This window comes from Theobroma cacao, chromosome 2 (assembly GCF_000208745.1).
Source record: "Theobroma cacao cultivar B97-61/B2 chromosome 2, Criollo_cocoa_genome_V2, whole genome shotgun sequence".
Taxonomy (NCBI): Eukaryota; Viridiplantae; Streptophyta; class Magnoliopsida; order Malvales; family Malvaceae; genus Theobroma; species Theobroma cacao.
In genome coordinates this window covers 30287369-30306570 of record NC_030851.1, presented here as the reverse complement: position 1 = coordinate 30306570, position 19202 = coordinate 30287369, and the positions used below count along the sequence as shown (strand labels likewise).

General features: G+C 34.2%; 2 protein-coding genes and 1 long non-coding RNA gene across 3 annotated transcripts; 1 reads left to right on the top strand and 2 right to left on the bottom strand.

Annotated features, from left to right (window-relative positions):
- LOC18609344 (probable galacturonosyltransferase-like 9) lies at positions 291-2115 on the bottom strand. The gene has a single exon (XM_007044402.2). It carries the CDS (start codon positions 1673-1675, stop codon positions 545-547), a length of 1131 nt encoding a protein of 376 aa, XP_007044464.2. The 5' UTR covers positions 1676-2115; the 3' UTR covers positions 291-544.
- Positions 5347-6271, top strand: LOC18609343. The gene is made up of 2 exons (XR_001926407.1): positions 5347-5626; positions 5821-6271. It is a non-coding gene; the product is annotated as an uncharacterized LOC18609343 (long non-coding RNA).
- Positions 7035-17552, bottom strand: LOC18609342 (pyruvate dehydrogenase E1 component subunit alpha-1, mitochondrial). The gene is made up of 8 exons (XM_007044399.2): positions 16668-17552; positions 16497-16576; positions 15830-15907; positions 8851-8946; positions 8663-8734; positions 8520-8573; positions 8275-8340; positions 7035-7516 (listed from the first exon to the last, which is right to left on the bottom strand). Exons 1-8 carry the CDS (start codon positions 17359-17361, stop codon positions 7472-7474), a joined length of 1185 nt encoding a protein of 394 aa, XP_007044461.2. The 5' UTR covers positions 17362-17552; the 3' UTR covers positions 7035-7471.

Below are 19202 nucleotides of genomic sequence, written 5' to 3'. Positions count from 1 at the left end.
AACAAGGTCCCGTGAACACTTGATATAACGACATTTCACAAAAGCACACAGTTTTTCATTGTTTCGGGTATCTTCTCAACCCTGCTAGCTTTTTATTTCTTGAATGTTGTCTTGGCTTAGAATCATTGTTAAAATATGAAATGATGAAAAGAAACCAATCATAGTTTGATATCTGGCAACCATTACAATATTAAAGGTCAGAAAAAGGGCAAAATAAAAAGCAGAAAAGTAAAGCCACCGAACACCAATCCAGATACTTACAAGGGAAGCAGAAAATGAGAAACGGAAAATGAAAGAAAGAAACAATGAACAACCGAATGTTCTTCCTTTTTCTGAATAATGTTCTTCAATTACATACAAAGAAATCAACCCACCAAAATTGTTCCAAAGTATGGAACCCCCTCTGATGAAAGGTATTGATAATCCCATATGTAAATCACAAAAATAAATCCCAAGAAATAACAAAAAAAAAATCAATCTGTACACAACTCTATCAAAGAATCATCATCGTTTTGTAACAATGTAAAACAAAAAAGAAAAAGAATTATAACAAATAACTGGAAAACCCCAAGAATATTGAAGAACCAGTAGAAGAAGAATAAGAAGAAGACTGATCTTTGACTAAATTCCCCTTGTAAAGATCGTACGGTTCCCAAAGATGATCAAGCGGACAAGGCTTTCTGGCATCGAGTCTAACCCACGGCTTCCCTTTCCCACTCCAATGCAACAAACTTACCGCCCCTGGATGCAACGACCGACAAGAACCTCTAACATTGTCCCCGCCAAGCCCATGTTGGTTCCATCTATGATCAATCGCTTCCACATTCCCCGCAAATACAAGCAGAAACGGCGGCAATGAACCCAACTCGTAAATCCTTCGTTTCCTCTGTATTTCCATCCAATTCTCAATTCTTTTCCTATAATTCCCCTCTCTCCAACGAACCAAATCCATTACCATAACTCCCGTGTTGAAATAGCACGGCTTTCTCGATTGGAAGACCCGAGAAATAACCGGGTCGGACCAAAACCCGTCCGTGAAATACTTGGTGAAGTTGGCATGGCAATATTCGGGTGCGCCGATAACACGTGAGTTTGTCAGGGTTGTGTTCCAGAGTTTAAGAATGTCGTCGACGACGACCAGGTCTGAGTCGAGATAAATGACTCGGTCAACGCAGAGATCTAGGATGTCTCCGAGATAGTTTCGAGCGTAGTTGAGGGGGTTCTCGAGGGCTTGCCGTATCGAAGAAGAGATTAAGTTGATTACGGTGTCTTCCCGGAAGATATAGATTTTGAAGTTGAGTGAAGGGAACGTGGATCGGACGAGTTTGCTCAAGACTCTAGGACTGGCCGGGTCGAACTCGGCGGCTATGAAGTGAAAGAAAATGTTTTCTGGACAAGACGCGTGGCGGAGGACGGAGTGGACGGCGGCGATCGAGCCACGTAAATATTCGGAGTCTAAAGTCATCGCTACATGGACTAAAGAGGGATCGCAGGAGGAAACGACTTCTGTATTGACAGAAACCGGACATTCCACTCCGTTACGGTAATCCGGTGCCTCGGAAAAGCCGAACCCCAACCCATCTCCTCCGCTGATGGTCCGAATCCCAACACAAAACCGTGCCGAGAGCAAGAAATGAACAAGTAAAACGGCGGCGGCATATAAAATGGAACGCATTATTGTGAAGGGAAACCAAAACAAAACCGGAAAAAGACCGAGCGTTATTAATCGGCGGAGTTATTTGACAGAGAAACTTAGATGGTTGGCATTGTGGTGAAAGGGATAAATGGAAGCAGAAGAGAAAGAAAGGGATGGATGGATGTAGAGATCAAGGAGAGAGGTTTCAAGACTTTGGGAGAAAAAATCAACACGGTTTTGGGTTCATTAGAGGTGAAACGCGGCTTATTGATGAGAGAACAAAGAAGGGAGTTATTATTATCACCCAAAATGACGATTGCCTCTCCTGCTTTTCCCTTCCCTGGGGTTGTCCTCTCTCTGGTTATACCAGGGGTAATCAGAGGGAGGGAGGGTTGGGCTGTGTTTTATATGACAAGCGAAACCGCTTATCTACGGGAGGAAGGAAGGAAGGAAAGAATGAATGCGATGGGAGATTTGTTTTTTTCCTCTTTGCTCTCAAATGTTTTATTTAATGAGTTGCGGAGGAGGCGTGGGCACAACGCGCCGGGGAATCGAGTGCCAGAGCCGTGTTTGTGAATGTAAAGTTTTGAATTTGGCGTTGATTGCTTAATTACGCGGTCCCTAATCACAATTTCTCTCTTTCTTTTCTTTTTTAATTCTTATTTGAATCACTAATATTTCTGAATCAGGATTTGCGGATTTAAAACTCCGAAAATAATAGGATCTTAACACATTTTGTGAGTCAGGAGTTACCCATTGAAACACATGCTGATCTTAACAGGAAGATCTAAGCATGCAAATCATCATCTACCGATTTAAATGCAGCCAACCGATTTTTGCTTTGGGTTGCCTTGTTTAGCCTGTGTCCCCCATTACTATTGTAGATGCATATCTGCTTCTTCTTCTTCTTTTTTTTTTTTTTTTTGGGATAAAATCAAAAAACTCCATTCTAATCTATACTTTGACCCTTTCGTTTGGATTGTAATTTTCTTTTATCTATTAATAACAGTGTTAACATCTAAATATCAAAAGCATCTTTTCAAAATAAAATAAGTTAAAATATCCTTTTTAAAATGATTGGAAGGAGTCTTTGAATTTTACCCTTTCTTTGGTTTTGGTGTGGGCGAATGTATTAATGTAGGTTAAGGCCAAAGCTCTGCATTTAATTACCGAGGGAATCCTCAAAATGGAAGATTGGAAAGGAACATATTCCACAACTTGAATCATGTTAGTCAAAGGAATTCTTTGCCTCAATCCTACACAAAGCTACAATGTTAAATCACCGCTGAAACAGTACACAATGAAAGAGAGGCTTGATTTCAGTCCTAACTTAGCCACAAACATGATTGTAGTTTGTTAATTAGTAGTTTTGAGGGCATTAATTATAGTTTTATGTATCGTTACCTCGAAACAAGTGAAAAAAGGGCAACAACTTTTTCAGTGACAAGTCAATTGCCGAAGCCAATAGTGGAATGCCAGTTCATATCAATGAAAAATTAAATCCCATCAAGCTATGGCCTTCCGAGTTTCCCAAGTAAAAAAGAAACAGGTCCTTGGGATGGCCAGGCAGGCAGGCAGAGTCAGGCTCGGCCTCCCACTAATACGTTGACAGCTATGCATCCAACCCATCCAGCTGGTAGATGCCTAATTTCATCGTGATGTTGACCGATGGCTATGATCACCGCTCTCTCTTATTGGCCTGCTTTCTCCTCCGCACCACGTGATCACGTGCTTTCCACCCTTGGCCTATTTATGCTTCCATCCCACCCTTTTCATTTCTTTTAGAGATTTTTTTTTTATTTTATTTTACTGAAATGGGGAATATGCTACAGCATACAGCCCTGCACCCAACAGCAACAGGGTTTGTTATATTTTTGAGTAAGTCAAAATAACATTTGTAAAGCTCAACGGTCTTTTTCTCCACCCACTTAACCCAAAATAACAAGTTCCTTTCTCTGTCCTAAACATAAAGAAAAGACTTGTTGTCATCTCATTGCTAGAAAACGGTACATATATACCTTGCAAGATTTTGTTTTCAATATAAAAAGGGTATCTCACTTCAAAGTATATATATATAAAAAGTGCTACAAAATTTCATCTAAATATGAGGAATTACCTAAAGCAGTTGTATGGTTCAAAGGCATTGGTATTTGTTAAAGAAATTACCTAAAGCAGTTTAAAAGTATTGCACAGACCAATGAGTCTGGTGGATGCACTAAATAAAAATGCCAACTACTACTAGTACTAGTAACACTAACAACTAATGCGTGTTAGTTTACAATTTGCATATAATTTATCTATTTAAATCATAACTCTCGATTTTTTTTTATGTGAAAAAAATATTACGATTCCAACTGAAATTTTTTATTTCATCCTGGCCCCATCTTCACTATTTAAATTAGGATAAATTATTTCCACTTTCTTAAACTTTCATCCTAATTTGTCTTTTAAGTCTATTAATATTAAAAATGAACATTCTATTTTAAAATAATATATCACAAGACATCGCAATCCTGCTGTTACTTTACTATTTGAGTTTTCTAATTTAAGGATGTAATATGAATTTTATATCCATTTTATTAGAAAAATAACCAAAAACATACATAATCTAAAAAAAAAAGCACATAATTGGGAGAAAGAAAAAGTTAAAATGGACAGAAAAGATGAATCATTGGTTGAGTGGCCGTGAAGAGTCAGATTTGTTGATGCATTGTATGAGGATCAGAGAACCAATGCGGTGAACTTTCCGCCTTCCAACACTTCCCATCTCTTACCCTTCGAAACAACTTTTCGTGCTCACGACGGTAAATTAACTAACCACCCGCAACAGACCAAGTCGTTGAGTTGAAAAAACCAAAAGAAATGAAGCAATCAAAATAAAACCCAAAAGGAAGAAATTTCCTTACATTTTTAAGGTGTAGTCCAATAACATGTAAGGGGACTTACAGAACCTAACATTTATTATGTTGGACTAAAAGCAAAATGAAAATAAAAAAAGTAAAATACTTTGACTTTCTTAAATTTTAATTGAATTATATAAAAATTTATTAATTTTTAAAATAAACACTTTATTTTTTAAAAAAAATTATTTACTAAACAATTCAATCATTAATATTTTTATCAATTTACTGACGTGATAAGTTGAAAAAATAATTTTATCTTTATTAATTTATAATTACATTTATATAATTTTATTATTAAAAAAAACACTCTCCATTGAGAAGTACGAGATCAAGTGCTCCCTTAGGAGCCCCGATCAGGCTCTCTATGGGAGCATCGGGGGAACCCCAAATCGAGCTCTCTAAGGGAGCACCGGTGCTCCCCTGGGGAACCCAATGCTCCCTTAGGGAGCCCCGATCAGGCTCCCCAAGCCGGTGCTCCCCTTTCTTGGGGATGTTTCTTATTTTTTAATTATTTTATTATTTTTGTTAATTATATTTGTAATCTTGGAACGAAACATTCATTTTAAAAATTAATAAATTTTTGTGTAATTTTGATTAAAATTTTAAAAAATCAAAGTAGTTTACTCAAATTGAAAACATTAATGGTGTTTGGTTGGTCAGTCGTGACCACTTCATATCTTGAAGAGGACATCTTCAGATATTATTTTATCAAGTAATAATTTTGAACAGGTAATGGAAGGTAAAGAGTAATGTTATTAAAATGGGAGTGACTAGTGTGAGTGTGAGGTTTAAGTTGGAAATTTGGAGTGCAGCGTGCACAGATTCTGGGCACCAGCCCACCAACCCAACTTGCTGTAAATAAACAAGAAAAGGTTCGCGTTTTATTTGACCAAGACCTCGTTTGCCAAGTGATTAAAAGTTCCCAACATCCAAAAAGAAATATAATTCTCTACTTGCTGAGCTATAAACACTAAACCGCAGCGAAAGTTACCGAATAAATAATAGGTTACGCAGTGTCTGTCAGAGGGCATGTAAATCTGGGCTAAAATCTGATGGCCTGGCTTGTGTCAGAGCAAAGGAGACAGAGGTAAGGTTAAGTTAATTAAAGTCAGAAAAATGTGATATTTAACTGCACGTGTGGGTCTAGGGCAGGTAAATAACAAGTCTTTGGTTAGTGAATATTGAGATTAAAATAAGTGATTATTGGAAGATGGGGAAGTTGGGAAAGTAGGTGTCTTATTATTTTTTTATTTTTAATTTTCTGAATTGTATTTTGCATAGGATACTCTGTAGTTGTGCTAGAAGCCAGAACTGCTGCAGTAGCATCAGAACTAGAAAGGGGGGTGATCGATGAGGATGATGGTGAAATCAGGGGAGAGTACCGCCTTTAATAATACCTTCCGACCGTCGGAGATGGAACAGGAGAAAGAGACATTGGAATGGTGTGGGGCACGTGGCAAGTAGTTGAGTCAGTGGGGCGTCTTAAGCTCTTTTGTTGGTCCCACCACACAAGAGTATCTGAGAGCAAAGATTTGAAATCTTGTGGAAAAAGTTGTGCTACTGTGACGATTTTCCAGCTCGCCCGTGAAACTGGCGCGTTTCCTGCTGCCTGCTCTTCTTCACGGTTTACACATGAACTTACAGTAGTAATTTTCTTTAACATAATAATATCAAAATGTGAAGAAAGAAAGAAAGCCACTGTCAAATAAATATTCCAACCTTTGTCCTGCAATGGTATCCTTTTTCGCTTGAAATTATAAAAATGGATTTCAACATTGAAACTAGTTTTTTTAAAAAAAAATTTGTAAAAGGATTCTCTTTCCTTTTCTCTTTTCCGATCATATAATCATGGCCACCATTACCACCTCCTCCGCCATTCTTTATAAGCTCACGTACCATTTACTGAAATTCACGCTCTCTTACCCACATTCTACGGTCTCGTTTTATTCTCTTGTCATTTGTCATTGATTTTCCCAAGGAATTTTATGAATTTCCAAACCGACCATGCCGAAGCAAATAGTTACGTTCAACAAAAGGACTTTATGACAGACAATTACTTTTGTCAAGGAATCAGCACCGTCACAACCATTTCTTGTTCTACTTGTAGGCCAAAGCCTCATTGGTGCCGACAAAAAAGGGCAATGGGGTTGAGATCATCGACAATGTGATGGGGAAAGGTGGACTGTTGTCTGACTCTACTTCCACAAAGCATATCAATCATCACCAGATGATATATCCTCCGCGGTGTGGTCCAATGCAGGTGGTTTGGGAGGTCATCATCCCCATAACACCAACCACCGCCACCCCTAAAATGAAAAAGGTTGCCCAAGCTAGGGACCCAACACATTTCAGCCCAAGTTTTCAACATAATGAACCTGAATATACTTACCTTTGTACCCATAAAATGTGAGCATAAAATGCATTTCAAGAGAAGAATATTCAGATTGCAGAGGACAGAAGCATGCAATCAATCGTAGGAATGCAAAACGGTTGGCTCAATCAAAATACAACCATTCTGCCCATAAACTAGGGAAGAATCAAGTATTCTATACAAATTGAAGCCATTTAAGCCAAAGTCATCAACAGAGTGAACCTGAAGATATTTACCTTTTGTACTGATAAATGTCAGCATAAAATGCTCTTTCGCATTTCAAGAAAAGAATATTCATACATTGCAGAGCACAACGGCAACCTATTCAATAATAGGAAATGTAAAACGCTTGGCTCAATCAAAACACTACAATTCTGCCCATAAACTAGGGAAGAATCAAGTATTCTATACAAATAGAAGTGCAAAATCAAATTGGTAGCTGGGAAGAGATGGCCACCTTCCCTCTGTCCTTTATTGTTCTTCTTTCTTCCGAAAGATTGATGGTTGGGTAAAGAGTCAAAAAGAAGTGATGGGGTCAAAATACTCCACAGAAGTCTCAAGTTATGGAAGTGTAGCTCTAACTTCTTTCCTGTCTGCTCCAAACGACTGCAGTTGGAAAATCATGAAATCCCATCAGTATCAATTGGGATGAACAAAAACAATTGCTGCATTTCTAACTGAATGCGTCAGCATCCAATCACTTGAGCAAAATATAAATCTATACTCCATACCAAATGATGTACCAAAATAAAGAATACACACACATAATGTTGCATTGGGCTTCTGGTGTATCATTGGGCCAGGTCAATGGTCATCACCTTTATGCACAGGCACAAGAACTTGGAAGTGCCACATAAAATAATGCCTTATCTAAGCAATGAAGGTATTTAAGTCATAGGTCCAACCCATGTGATCAATAACTTTATTATCAGCAGCTAGGATCATCACGATAGATTGGTAACTTAACAATAAAAACCCGAAATTGGATAGTGTATGTTAATTATGCAATGCTTTAGCTAAAGGGATCATCATAGTAATTTTCAAATTGACATAGAAGCCGGCTAACTTTCTATGGTAATAGGTTGTGCATTTTCCATAAAGAACTTGACAAGAATAGGCTAACAAATAGGTCAATTTGGATTAACTAACTCTTCAGCAGAACTCTATATTTTAAGGATACTGTTCTTATCTCGCTGGAGGGCTAAAATTAAGCTTTAGTATTAAGCAACATTACTTAAAAAATAAAAAAGAAAAGCATTCATTATATGAAATTCACAGTTTACATAAGAGGCCTAAATAAGGTGCATTAGTAAAGATAATAGCGGGCAAACAATTAACGCTTATCTAAAGCAAATAATTCTTACCTCCACACCCAAACCTTTCACAAAGACATTTGTAAAGAGTTCAGAAGGTTCAGGCATTGGGCTTTCCTGGAATTAAAAAAAAGGAAAAGAATCAATGCTAAAAACCATCCAGTATCCACAAACGACTAGACAAAACTTTAAAATAATAATAATAAATAAAGAAATACACATTCAAATAAACTTCAGTAAAATCATTTAAATTGAGAAGTACAAAAATCAAAATAAGACAGCAAAAGACTTATTACCTTTGCTTGAGCAATTGCATCATCTACCTCTTTTCTCACTTCCTTCTCAATGTCCTGAAATCAGGTAAAAAAGGCACACTCAAAACAAGTACCTAACTACATTTCACTGCTAATAGATTCATATATGAACTCAGCTAACATACCTTCAACTCTTTCTCGGTAGCTAAATCATGAGACAATACCAGCTTCCTTATTCTTTCAATTGGATCACGCTCCTAGGAACATAACATCTAGGATGTCAGCTTTGTATTACCTTGATTAATATACAACATGAAATATCTAACGCTAAACAAATGAGTCCTTGGGAAAGTAAAGCTAATTTAGTATCAACCTGTCTCACACCACTAATCTCATCACGTGTTCGATAGGTGCTTCCAGGATCAGACATAGAGTGACCGTGGTACCTGTAAGTGTCCATTTCAAGAATCTGCATACAGGCATCAAGAATCAAAATAAATCTATTACGCAATAAAAGAGAAAAATAGCATGAGACTTCAAAAATGAAGTAGCACCAAAGGCATAAACATATCTCCCATCACATACTCAGATAAATGCATAGTACAATCATCCTGTTGATAAGAATGCAATTATCTTAACTTAGTGATAACTTATAAGCCCGTCGAAATTGGTAATAATATATTCTTAGGCATCAGGCCAGAATATAGTATTTCAAGACTTTAATTATAGCATCTTCTTGCTTTGAAATTAAAAGATACTATTATTAAAAAAATATATATCTGAAACAAAGACTTATAACCCAAAACCAGGTACTGATGCCACATTAATTACACATTAGAGAGCCATACAATAATTTCCCATAGCAAGCATTTACTATACTTTTCCCATTAGCAAATGTATGCACATCTTGAAGGTTAATGCGATTATCCATAAGCCCCAACTGATTTTAGGATAACTACTACTTTTGCTTCATATATGGTGTTGAACTTGGCTGGTAATCAGCATCCATAAGTCAAGCTTCCAACCCCATCATTTTTAAATGCTTGGATGCATTGTAGTTGGCTGAAAATTTTCAGTTTCCAAGAGTCAAAAGTCTGATCCCCGTCACACTCAATGATTCAAAAATTTTGATAGTTTGTCTCCCCCAAATTTCCTTCACTATCTTTGCTTGTTTTTTCTTCCTTTTGCCTAAAGGCGATTCGAGAATGTAGAGGGGATTTTGGGAATGGGTCGAAAGGTTTTAAAATATAAAAGAGAAGTTTGGTTGTCTCAAGAAAGAGAGGCAAGAGAAACAAGCGGAGTTTTCAGAGCAAGTGTAGTAGCTCTCAAGCAGTGGTGGGGGTAGGTGTGTGTAATGAGTTTTGGGCATCAAACCTCTTTGTAATCTTCATCTTGTTCCGGTTATGGTAATATTTCCTGAGCTTCTACCAGCGGACTTAGTTTTAAAATCAAACCACATAAATCCTTGCGTTTGTGCTAATTATTATTTTCACAGATCATTTCTTGATAAATGTTTGATATATTATTTTGATGAATTTACTTACTCATATTGACTTGTTTGGGCCAATTGTTTACATCAAATTGATATCAAAGCTACTGTTTCAACTGTCTTTCTAGTACTTGCAGAGTGGCTTGTGCTCTTGATATTTTGGTTGCTTGCATTGTTGATTAAATTGTTGATATGGTTGCCAATGTGTCTTTGGCCAAATATGAGGTTGAAAAGATAATATTCAATCTATGATGCATCAAGAGAACAGTTTTCTTTGCCATCCTTGCTTGTTCTTTCTTTCGTTTTGCCTAAAAGCGCAACACAAGAATGTAGGGGGATTTTGGGAATAGGCAGAAAAGTGTTGAAATATAAAAAAGAAGTTTGGTTGTGTCTTGAGAAAGAGAGGCAAAAGAAAATGAAAAAAACAAGAGGAGCTTGAGAGCAAGTGTAGTAGCTCTCAAGTGGTTGTGGGGGAAGGTGTGTAGTGAGTTTTAGGTATCAAGACTCTTTTTAATCTTCCTCGCTTCTATTATGATGGAATTTCTCATAGCTTTTACCTATGGATATAATTTTAAAACCGAACCACATAAATCCTTTTGCATATTTTTTTGGACAAGGCTTTAGGTAGCAGAGATAAATTGTTAAACATGCTTTTGGAAGAACAAAATTGGAAAAGGTACATATTGCCATCTTGCTTAGTCTTGGAGATGAGGTCTAACAAGATATAGGAGATGAGACTACTGTGCCTGGTTTGTGGCTCTGATTAAAGAACAATTATATGACAAACAGTGACAAACTGGCTCTTCCCCAAACAGTGGCTATACTCTCAAAATGCAGGAAGGTAGACATATATCCCACCACCTTGATGCATTTACTTTTATTATTAAGGATCTCAATAACATAGATATTAAAATTGATGACAAGGACGAAACTTGGGAGTGTTTTATGTTCTTTGTCACCTTCATATGAGAATTTTGTTGGTATTTTGCTTCATGATCATAATGGCATTCTCAAAGAGGTGAACAATGCCTTGGGTTCCACTGAGTTGAAAAAGAAAGTAAGGCACATGAGAACAATCAGGGTGAAGATTTAGTTAAACCAAGGAGATCTAAGTCAAAAGGAGGTAATTCAAGAAAAATGCTTGTTTGAAGAGATGGAAAAAAGTTGATTACTAGGTGCACACAAAAAATGGTGCAAATGTGGTAAATGCATAGACTCAAATAATGTCGACACTATTTTGGTAGTATCTAACATACATGTTAATTATAGATATATTCTCAATACAAGTACCACATTTCATATTAGCATGTCCAAAGTAATAAATTGATTTCCTTGAGTACTTTGAACAAGAATTTCCTTACGTACTATGAGTATCAACAAATTCTCAGATGGACATGGAAAAGAACACAAAACAATCAAACAAGCTTAATCCTCATCATCAATTTAAATATCAATATTGTTGAGATCCATAATAATAGAAACTAAACTAAATATATCAGGATGCTTGGATATAGGTGCATGTTTCTCCATTTTGAGGGTGTAAAGTAAAGGCGTTCACAAGATTAACTACCTGCCCAACCTGTAAGCCTGCCCATTCCATTTAACATTTGGGCCAAACTCGGACGAATTATTTTGAAGTTAAGCCCAACCTAGCTCAACTTGATAATAATTATTTATTACTGTTATATAAACTAGGATGGTGCTCGTAGCTACGTTACGAAAAAGATCATTAGAAATGTAAATTATGTTGGAGTGGACTTCAATTTGGTACCTTTAAAAGAGTTCGTAGAGAAAGCTATATTGTATTAGTCAACTGTATCAATGTATGGTTTTTACTGATAGAGGAAAAGATAAACTAGTATTAATGAAAAATAGTTATTTGCTCTGGTTTCAATTACTAGAAACTTGCACTTACATATATGATTATAAAACAATACTTATCCAAAGAAAACAATAATCCTATCAAAGATTGTTAGATGTATAATAAAATATTAAGAAATGAGTATATATAACATGTACTATTGACAAATTAAGATAAACAGTTGTACAATATAAAGCAACCGTATAATGTAAAAATCCTATTAATGCAAAATAGTTACTAATTTTTAATAATATATCTTTTATATATAAAATGAATGGCTAAAAGTTGTCAAATTCAGTTGATTTATTTATTCAAAAATGATTGTGCTATGTATATTAAGAAATAAGTAAACCTCGATTTTTTTATTTTGTTCAATGAATTGAATGAATATTTATTAGAATTTAAACATTCATGTATAAAAAAGATGTTTAAATACTATGAATTCAAGTTCATGCAAAATAAGAAAATATAAATAAAAAATAATATTAAATTACAATTGATAAATATTAAATGAATCTATATTTTAAACATTAAAAATTAAAAATTATAATTGTCAAGTATTTTTTTACTAAAATAAATAAAAATAAAAAAAAATCCTTCAAATGTGAAAAAAACAATGCAGCTTTGACATAAGGTGTAAAAAAATATTAATTCAATTGAAAATGACAACCAATTGACCCAATTAGTTATCTTAATTAAAACATAATTTATCCCAAAAAGACAATAATCCTATCAAAGATTATTAGATGTATAATAAACTATTAAGAAATGAGAAAATATATAACTTATATTATTAACAGATTAAAATAAACAGTAGCAGAATATAGAGCAATAGTATAATGTAAAGATCCTATCAATATAAAATAGTTAGTAATTTCTAGTATTATCTATCTTTTATATAAAAAATGAATTACTAAGGGTTATCAAATTCAATTGATTTATTTATCTAATGATGACTGTATGCCATGTATATTAAGAAATGAGTAGGCCTTTTTGACTTTTTTATTTTGTCCAATGAATTGGATGGATGTTTATTAAAATTTAAACATTCATGTACAAAAGAAATACCTATATACTATAGATTCAGGTTGATGCAGAATAAGAGAATATAAATAAAAAATAATATTAAATTACAATTGATAAATATTAAATGAATCTATCTTATTAGCATTAAAAGTTAAAAATTATTGTTTAGAAATATTTTTTACTAAAATAAATAAAAGTAAAAAAGAAAAAAGAATCCTTTAAATGTCAAAAACAATGTAGTTTTAACAAAAGGTGTAAAAAAAATTAATTCAATTGAGAATGACAAATGTCAATCAATTGACCCAATCAATTATCTTACTTTTATATAATGAATTAGATGGATATTTTTTGAAATTTAAACATTTAACTATAAAAGAGATATCTATTTACTATAAATTCAGGTTCATGCAGAATAAGAAAATATAGATAAAAAATAATACTAAATTATTACTGATAAATATTAAATGAATCTATCTTCNCTTCTAAGCATTAAAAGTTAGAAATTATTGTTTTAAGTATTTTTTATTGAAATAAATAAAAGTAAAAAAACAAAAACAAAACCTTCCAATGTAAAAAACAACGCATTTTTGACATAAAGTGTAAAAAAAATTAATTCAATTGAGAATGACAAATGTCAATCAATTGACCCAATCAGTTATCCTACTTTTATATATATTATAGATATGTAAGTCATTAGGGTTTTTCATCTGTAGTTGAGCATGCATCACATTCTTCCTTCCATTCTTTTTCTTAATTTGTTTCGCTCTTATTACCTTTTTGAATCCATATGCATATTCTTGTCTTGATCTTCTCCTTTTCTTTCTCTATTTAAAACTCTTTTTTGTTGCCTTTCCACACCATGCCCAAAGTTAATGTTAACAACTCATCCATTTTTAAGAGTGTTGATATAAGACAAGATTGGAACAAAAGTGGGGTTATGCTCTTCCTTTCTGGCTGCATCTTTTTTTCTATATTCATAATTTTTTTTTTAGACTCATATTATCCTATTATCTAATTTGTTCTTTTTTGACATTTATAATGATATAGTTGACTGTTTATGTTATTCCTTTTTAGTATAAACCCAGCTTAATAGTTGGAAAAGTTATCAATTTTTCCTTTCCTTTGTTTGCTAATAAATAAGAATAGCTATGTCTTGTTATATTTTCTTTTCTTTTAATAGCAATATGAGTTTTGTTAAGAAAAAAACAAAATGCTTCATGTTCTGGAAGGTCAAAAGCAGTTTACCAAAAGATCAATCGGACAAGTCTAGTGTAAAGTCGTTGCTGGAGGTAAGGCTAGTTTGTCAGTTTTTTGTCATATACTTGCTCATTAACAGAAGCTACAGACTGAGCACTAAGGTACCACCCTTCTTGTCATACCTTATCTACAAGACTAAGCAAGATGGCATTATGTGCGTTTTCCAAGATATCATCTTTTTTATCCTCTTAAGGTGTATTTGAAAATTTATCTATCACCCAAAGCGTTACATAGTCCTACTAGACCAATATCGTCCACAACCCAATGTGTAATAGATTGAAACTTTCTTCCTAGTGAACTTCTCAACCTCATATCTGATCGAAAACACATTTGCAGCCATACCAACAATTAACAATAGCTTAGATCATACAACAATTTAACAATAGCTTACATCATACAACAAAAGCAACTAAAATATAACAAGCACAACTCACTTTGCAAATACCACAAAGTTAGTTGAAATGACAACTCTGATACTAGTTTGATGTAAGTGTCATGCTAAGCACTTCAAAGGAAGTAGCCATGGTGCTTCAATCCCACATTGGCCAGGTACGAGGGTCTTGAAAAACTAATAAGCATGGACATCATACACCTATCAGGTTTAACCTTGTGGGATGAGGGTAACGGCTCCATGAAAAAAAGTGGTATCAGTACAAGCCTAACTTAGACCCAATCCACAATAAGCACCTCTATAAGGGAGGCAGGCAAGGTGGCCGATAGCAACAAGCACGTCGCCAGATTGGGTGGGGTAGAATGTCATGCCAAACACTTCAAAAAAGTAAAAGGGTGCTTCAATCCCACATCAGACTGATAAAGGATCTTGGAAAGCTTATACGCATGAGCGCAACACACCCTATTAGGTTAACCTTTTAAAGAGAGTAATGGCCCCGTGAAATAAGCACCAACCTAAGTAGTCATTTGGCACCCTTCTTGTTTTCTACTCTCTATTTTTGTTTCTTAGTACTAATATTAATAAAATTTATTTAATTTGTGAATATATAAAAATTCTAATTGCATCAAATAACTTTCATTAAAGATGTTTTTTTATTACAAATATCAATAATATTTATTCATATTATTAGTAAGAATTCCAATTGCATTGAATGATTCTTAATTCTAATAGTATTCTAGTCTCAAGGAGTGAGCTTTTCCCAATCTCAAGGCTTGCAATGTGATACAAACATTCATGTTTCACTATATGTCCAGATAAAATTATCAGCACTCGAAAATTTACAGTTTGGAGAAATAACAATATTCCAAGAAAGAGTTCCATTCCCTAACTTCTTGTTTGAAGGTTGTGAACTAAAGATTGGTTAATCCAAAAAGGTATTCTAAATGAATCATGCCTTCTTAGTCAAATTGTAGATGAGATAATAATAACTTATTCTTCAAGTGTATCAACCATAGAGAGGACTCGTAGAGTTAAAATAGAAGGTTAAGCATGTACAAAGGGGGATAGAATGTGTGTGCTCCCAAAATTAGACAGATAATAATAACTATTCTTTAAGTGTGATTAATTATGCAGAAATGAATTTGACTGTTTACTATCTTTGAGAGCCAATAAGATAGAACAAATTAAACAAATATCAAGATCTTACAAAAAGTTAAGAGTAACAAAGAAAATCAAAGAAGCAATCAATTAACACAAAATAATATAAAAAATGGCCAGCACAAGAATGAAGACAAAAATAAAGTCAAGAGCTGGATAAATAAACTTACAATTGGTCCATTCTTCAAGGCATGTTCTTTGGCAAACTTGCAGGCTTGCTTCACAGCAAGGGCATCCATGCCATCCACCTACAAGATATGAAGCACATGACAAACAGAATTAAACTATGGTAAAATGGTACATTATTGTCTATCATCAGGCAAAAGGAATTTAAACATATATTTTCTCAAATGCAGACATGTAACAGCTTAATATTGAGTATTTCAAAAACTATATCTCTATAGTTTTGGCACAAAAGGATTTCACTTTATAGATCTACTAGAACACTATTTCTTATTCTTTTTGTATCAAACCCCAAAACCTTAGAAGAAAACAAAGTTACATATTAAGAAACCAAAAGTATACAAACCACTTGAGATTCTGCATTTTAAAACTTCAATCAATCAGTTAAGTTCTAATGTAAAAGGAAAATGATAACAAAACCATCAATATTCATTTTAAATCAGCAGAAGAAGCAGTTCTTTGAAACTCAAAATGACCACCATCACAGTTTTCAGCATTCAGTAGTAAGACACTACTGATCATAGTCACTTCAAATACCACTAACATCTAAATCCTAAATTCAATAATGCTAAAATCACAATAACATTTCCAAAGAAACAATAAATTAAAACTCAACAAAACCATTATTATCTCAACAAACCAACTAATTCTCACCTTCAAACCAGGAACATAATCACCACGTTTGTAATACGCAGGACTCTTCGCAGCTCTCCACTCTGCCGTCCCCATACCATCTGTACAGTTATATCAAATAAATAAAACAATCCACAAAAAATACTTAAGTTTATAAACCAATAAAATTCCATTCCAATTCAAATTCCTTACAGTGATTATTCTCGCAGATCAAAATTGCAGGCAGATCCCAAAGCGCAGAGATATTCAAAGCCTCAAACAACTGCCCTTGATTAGCAGCCCCGTCACCATACAAAGCAAAGGTCACATTCTCGTCTTTAGAGTACTTTTGCGCAAACGCCAAGCCACATCCTAACGGAACCTGAGCTCCAACAATCCCGTGTCCGCCATAAAAATTCGAATCCTTCTTGTAAAAGTGCATCGAACCTCCTTTGCCCCTAGAACATCCAGCCTGGCGTCCCATCAGCTCTGAGAAAACCTCCAGCAGGGTCCCACCGCGACCGACGAACGTGCAGTGGTCACGGTAGGCGGTTATGATGCAGTCCTTCTTGGTTATGGCAGCTTCCATGCCGACGGCAACAGCTTCTTGGCCGTCGTATAGGTGGCAGAAACCGCGGATGAGTTTGGCCTTGTAGAGTGAGTCGGCTGCGATCTCCATCCGCCGCATCAGCGCCATGTCTCGGAAGAAGGTGAGGAGTTCCTTCGGATTGGTCTCAACGGAACGTGAGGGGGCTTCGCACTGATGAGAGGTGAAAGGGACGGAGGTCTCGACGGTTATGGGAGTGGTGTCGGTGGAGATCGGGCGGCGGAGGGAGATGGAAGATGAGAGGGGTCTGAGAAGAGCAGCGGAGCGGGAAGAAGAAGTGGCGAGGTGCGATAGAGCCATCTCGACCGTTGGATTCGGAGAGGTTGGTCCGATCTAGGATGCGAGGGGGTTTTAGGGGGAGCAAAAGAAACTAGAAAAGAAAGGCGAAGAGGGGGGTTTGGTGAAGAAGGGGTTTGGTGGGGAAATGCGGGGGAAAGGTAAAAACTAGGAATAAAAAAACTGTTTTTGTAGGTTCGCCTCTCGCCTGTGTTTGGCCACCAATGCAGTCCTGACTTTCCTCCTTTATATTTTTTAATGAGAGTCTTTATATTTAATGTGTTTGGCCTGTTTTATATTTTTTTATTCGAGTCCTGTGCTGGTCAGGCCTACTATAGGTTGTTTGGTAATTAAAAAATAATTTATTAAAAAAAATTTATTGTAAAATATTTTATAAAACATTTAATATTTTTTGTTATTGAAATAAATTATTAAAAATATTTTTTATTAAATTTATGAAAAATATTTTTTACATTACCAATGGACTTATTTAAATGTCAAGATGATAAATAGAAATTGATTATAAAGTAGTGTCATTTGATTTTCATTAATTTTGGATCAAAATAAATAATAAATATGAAAATTGGTAAAATTAATAATGATATTTTTCACAATATTTAACTAAGTATCTATACCTATAAATAAAAAAAAACGCTACCATATCTTTGCATCACGTGAGGTGATATAGTCTTCTGTTGTGTAACTTTAGTTGATTGGCATGTGAGTTGGCTGAATTTGAAAGTTTCCATATGTGAGTTTAGTTTTTCGTTCTTCCGCTTTAAACTTGGGTTTAGTTTTTGGGTCTTTCACTCTAAATGTGTGGACTTGACACTTCTCATGTCTATGTAATTAAAGGAATAGTGCAATACAATCATCCGCACAATCTTTTCACTCTTATACAATACTATTTATAATTAAAATAAACTCTAATTTTAAAAAAAATTATATCTCAATCACTTTTTTACCATATTGCTATAAAAATATCAATATTTATCAATTGTATAAAATATCCAAAATCTATATTTATATATATTCACTATAAAAATATCCTTATTTATTAATTTTGTAACACATCTAAAACCTATACTTTGTATTTATCAAATAACGATTATTAAAATATTTTTCATTATAAGTATTAGTAAAGTGTATTCAATTTATAAATATAAAATATAATTACATTTAATGGTTTCATTAAAAAATATTTTTTAATTTTAATAGTATTAAATAATTTAAATATTAATATTTTAAGTTAAATAGTAATATAGTTTACTTTTTAATATTTTAAATTAAATATTAATATTTATCAAATCTATACTCTTAAATTAAATATAAAATTTATTTATCAAATCTATACTCTTAAATTAAGTATAAAATTTTTTTATTTTATAAAAATACCTTATATCCCTTAGCGGCATAAGATATTTTTCATACTCAATTATTATTTTTTCAATTGATTCGTAAGATATTTTATATTTAAAATAAATTTTTCATCTAATAAATATAAATTTTAAAAATATTTTTAAAAAACATTTTAAATCAAAACAAACAGACCCGACATGTGGGTGGTTTGGCATACCGGCACACCATAGACCTAACACTCTAGTAAGTAGCTATTGGCTCCAGAAAATCCGAGTATCGTACAACACAGGGCAAGTGATGGGTTTCAGCTGCTGTTTGCTTCTTTGTCTTGTCTGATAATATTGTAAAACAACAAAGCCAAAACGAATGTTTCAGTCAGACAAATAATAGGGAGACAAGCGGTTTGTGTTTGGCCAATTTTTTGGTTTTCCTAAGGTCATGTTTGGTAGGTGGAATGGCTAATACCACCATCCCCATGGTATTAGCTATTCCACACCTATGGAAAC

Coding starts and splice junctions, on each gene's coding strand:
- LOC18609344 (XM_007044402.2), bottom strand. CDS start 1,675: ATGCGTTCCATTTTATATGCCGCCGCCGTTTTACTTGTTCATTTCTTG.
- LOC18609342 (XM_007044399.2), bottom strand. CDS start 17,361: ATGGCTCTATCGCACCTCGCCACTTCTTCTTCCCGCTCCGCTGCTCTT. Junction 15,908..16,496: donor ATTATGTTCCTGGTTTGAAG/GTGAGAATTAGT, acceptor CATATCTTGTAG/GTGGATGGCATGGATGCCCT. Junction 8,947..15,829: donor CCTTGAAGAATGGACCAATT/GTAAGTTTATTT, acceptor GCCTGTATGCAG/ATTCTTGAAATGGACACTTA.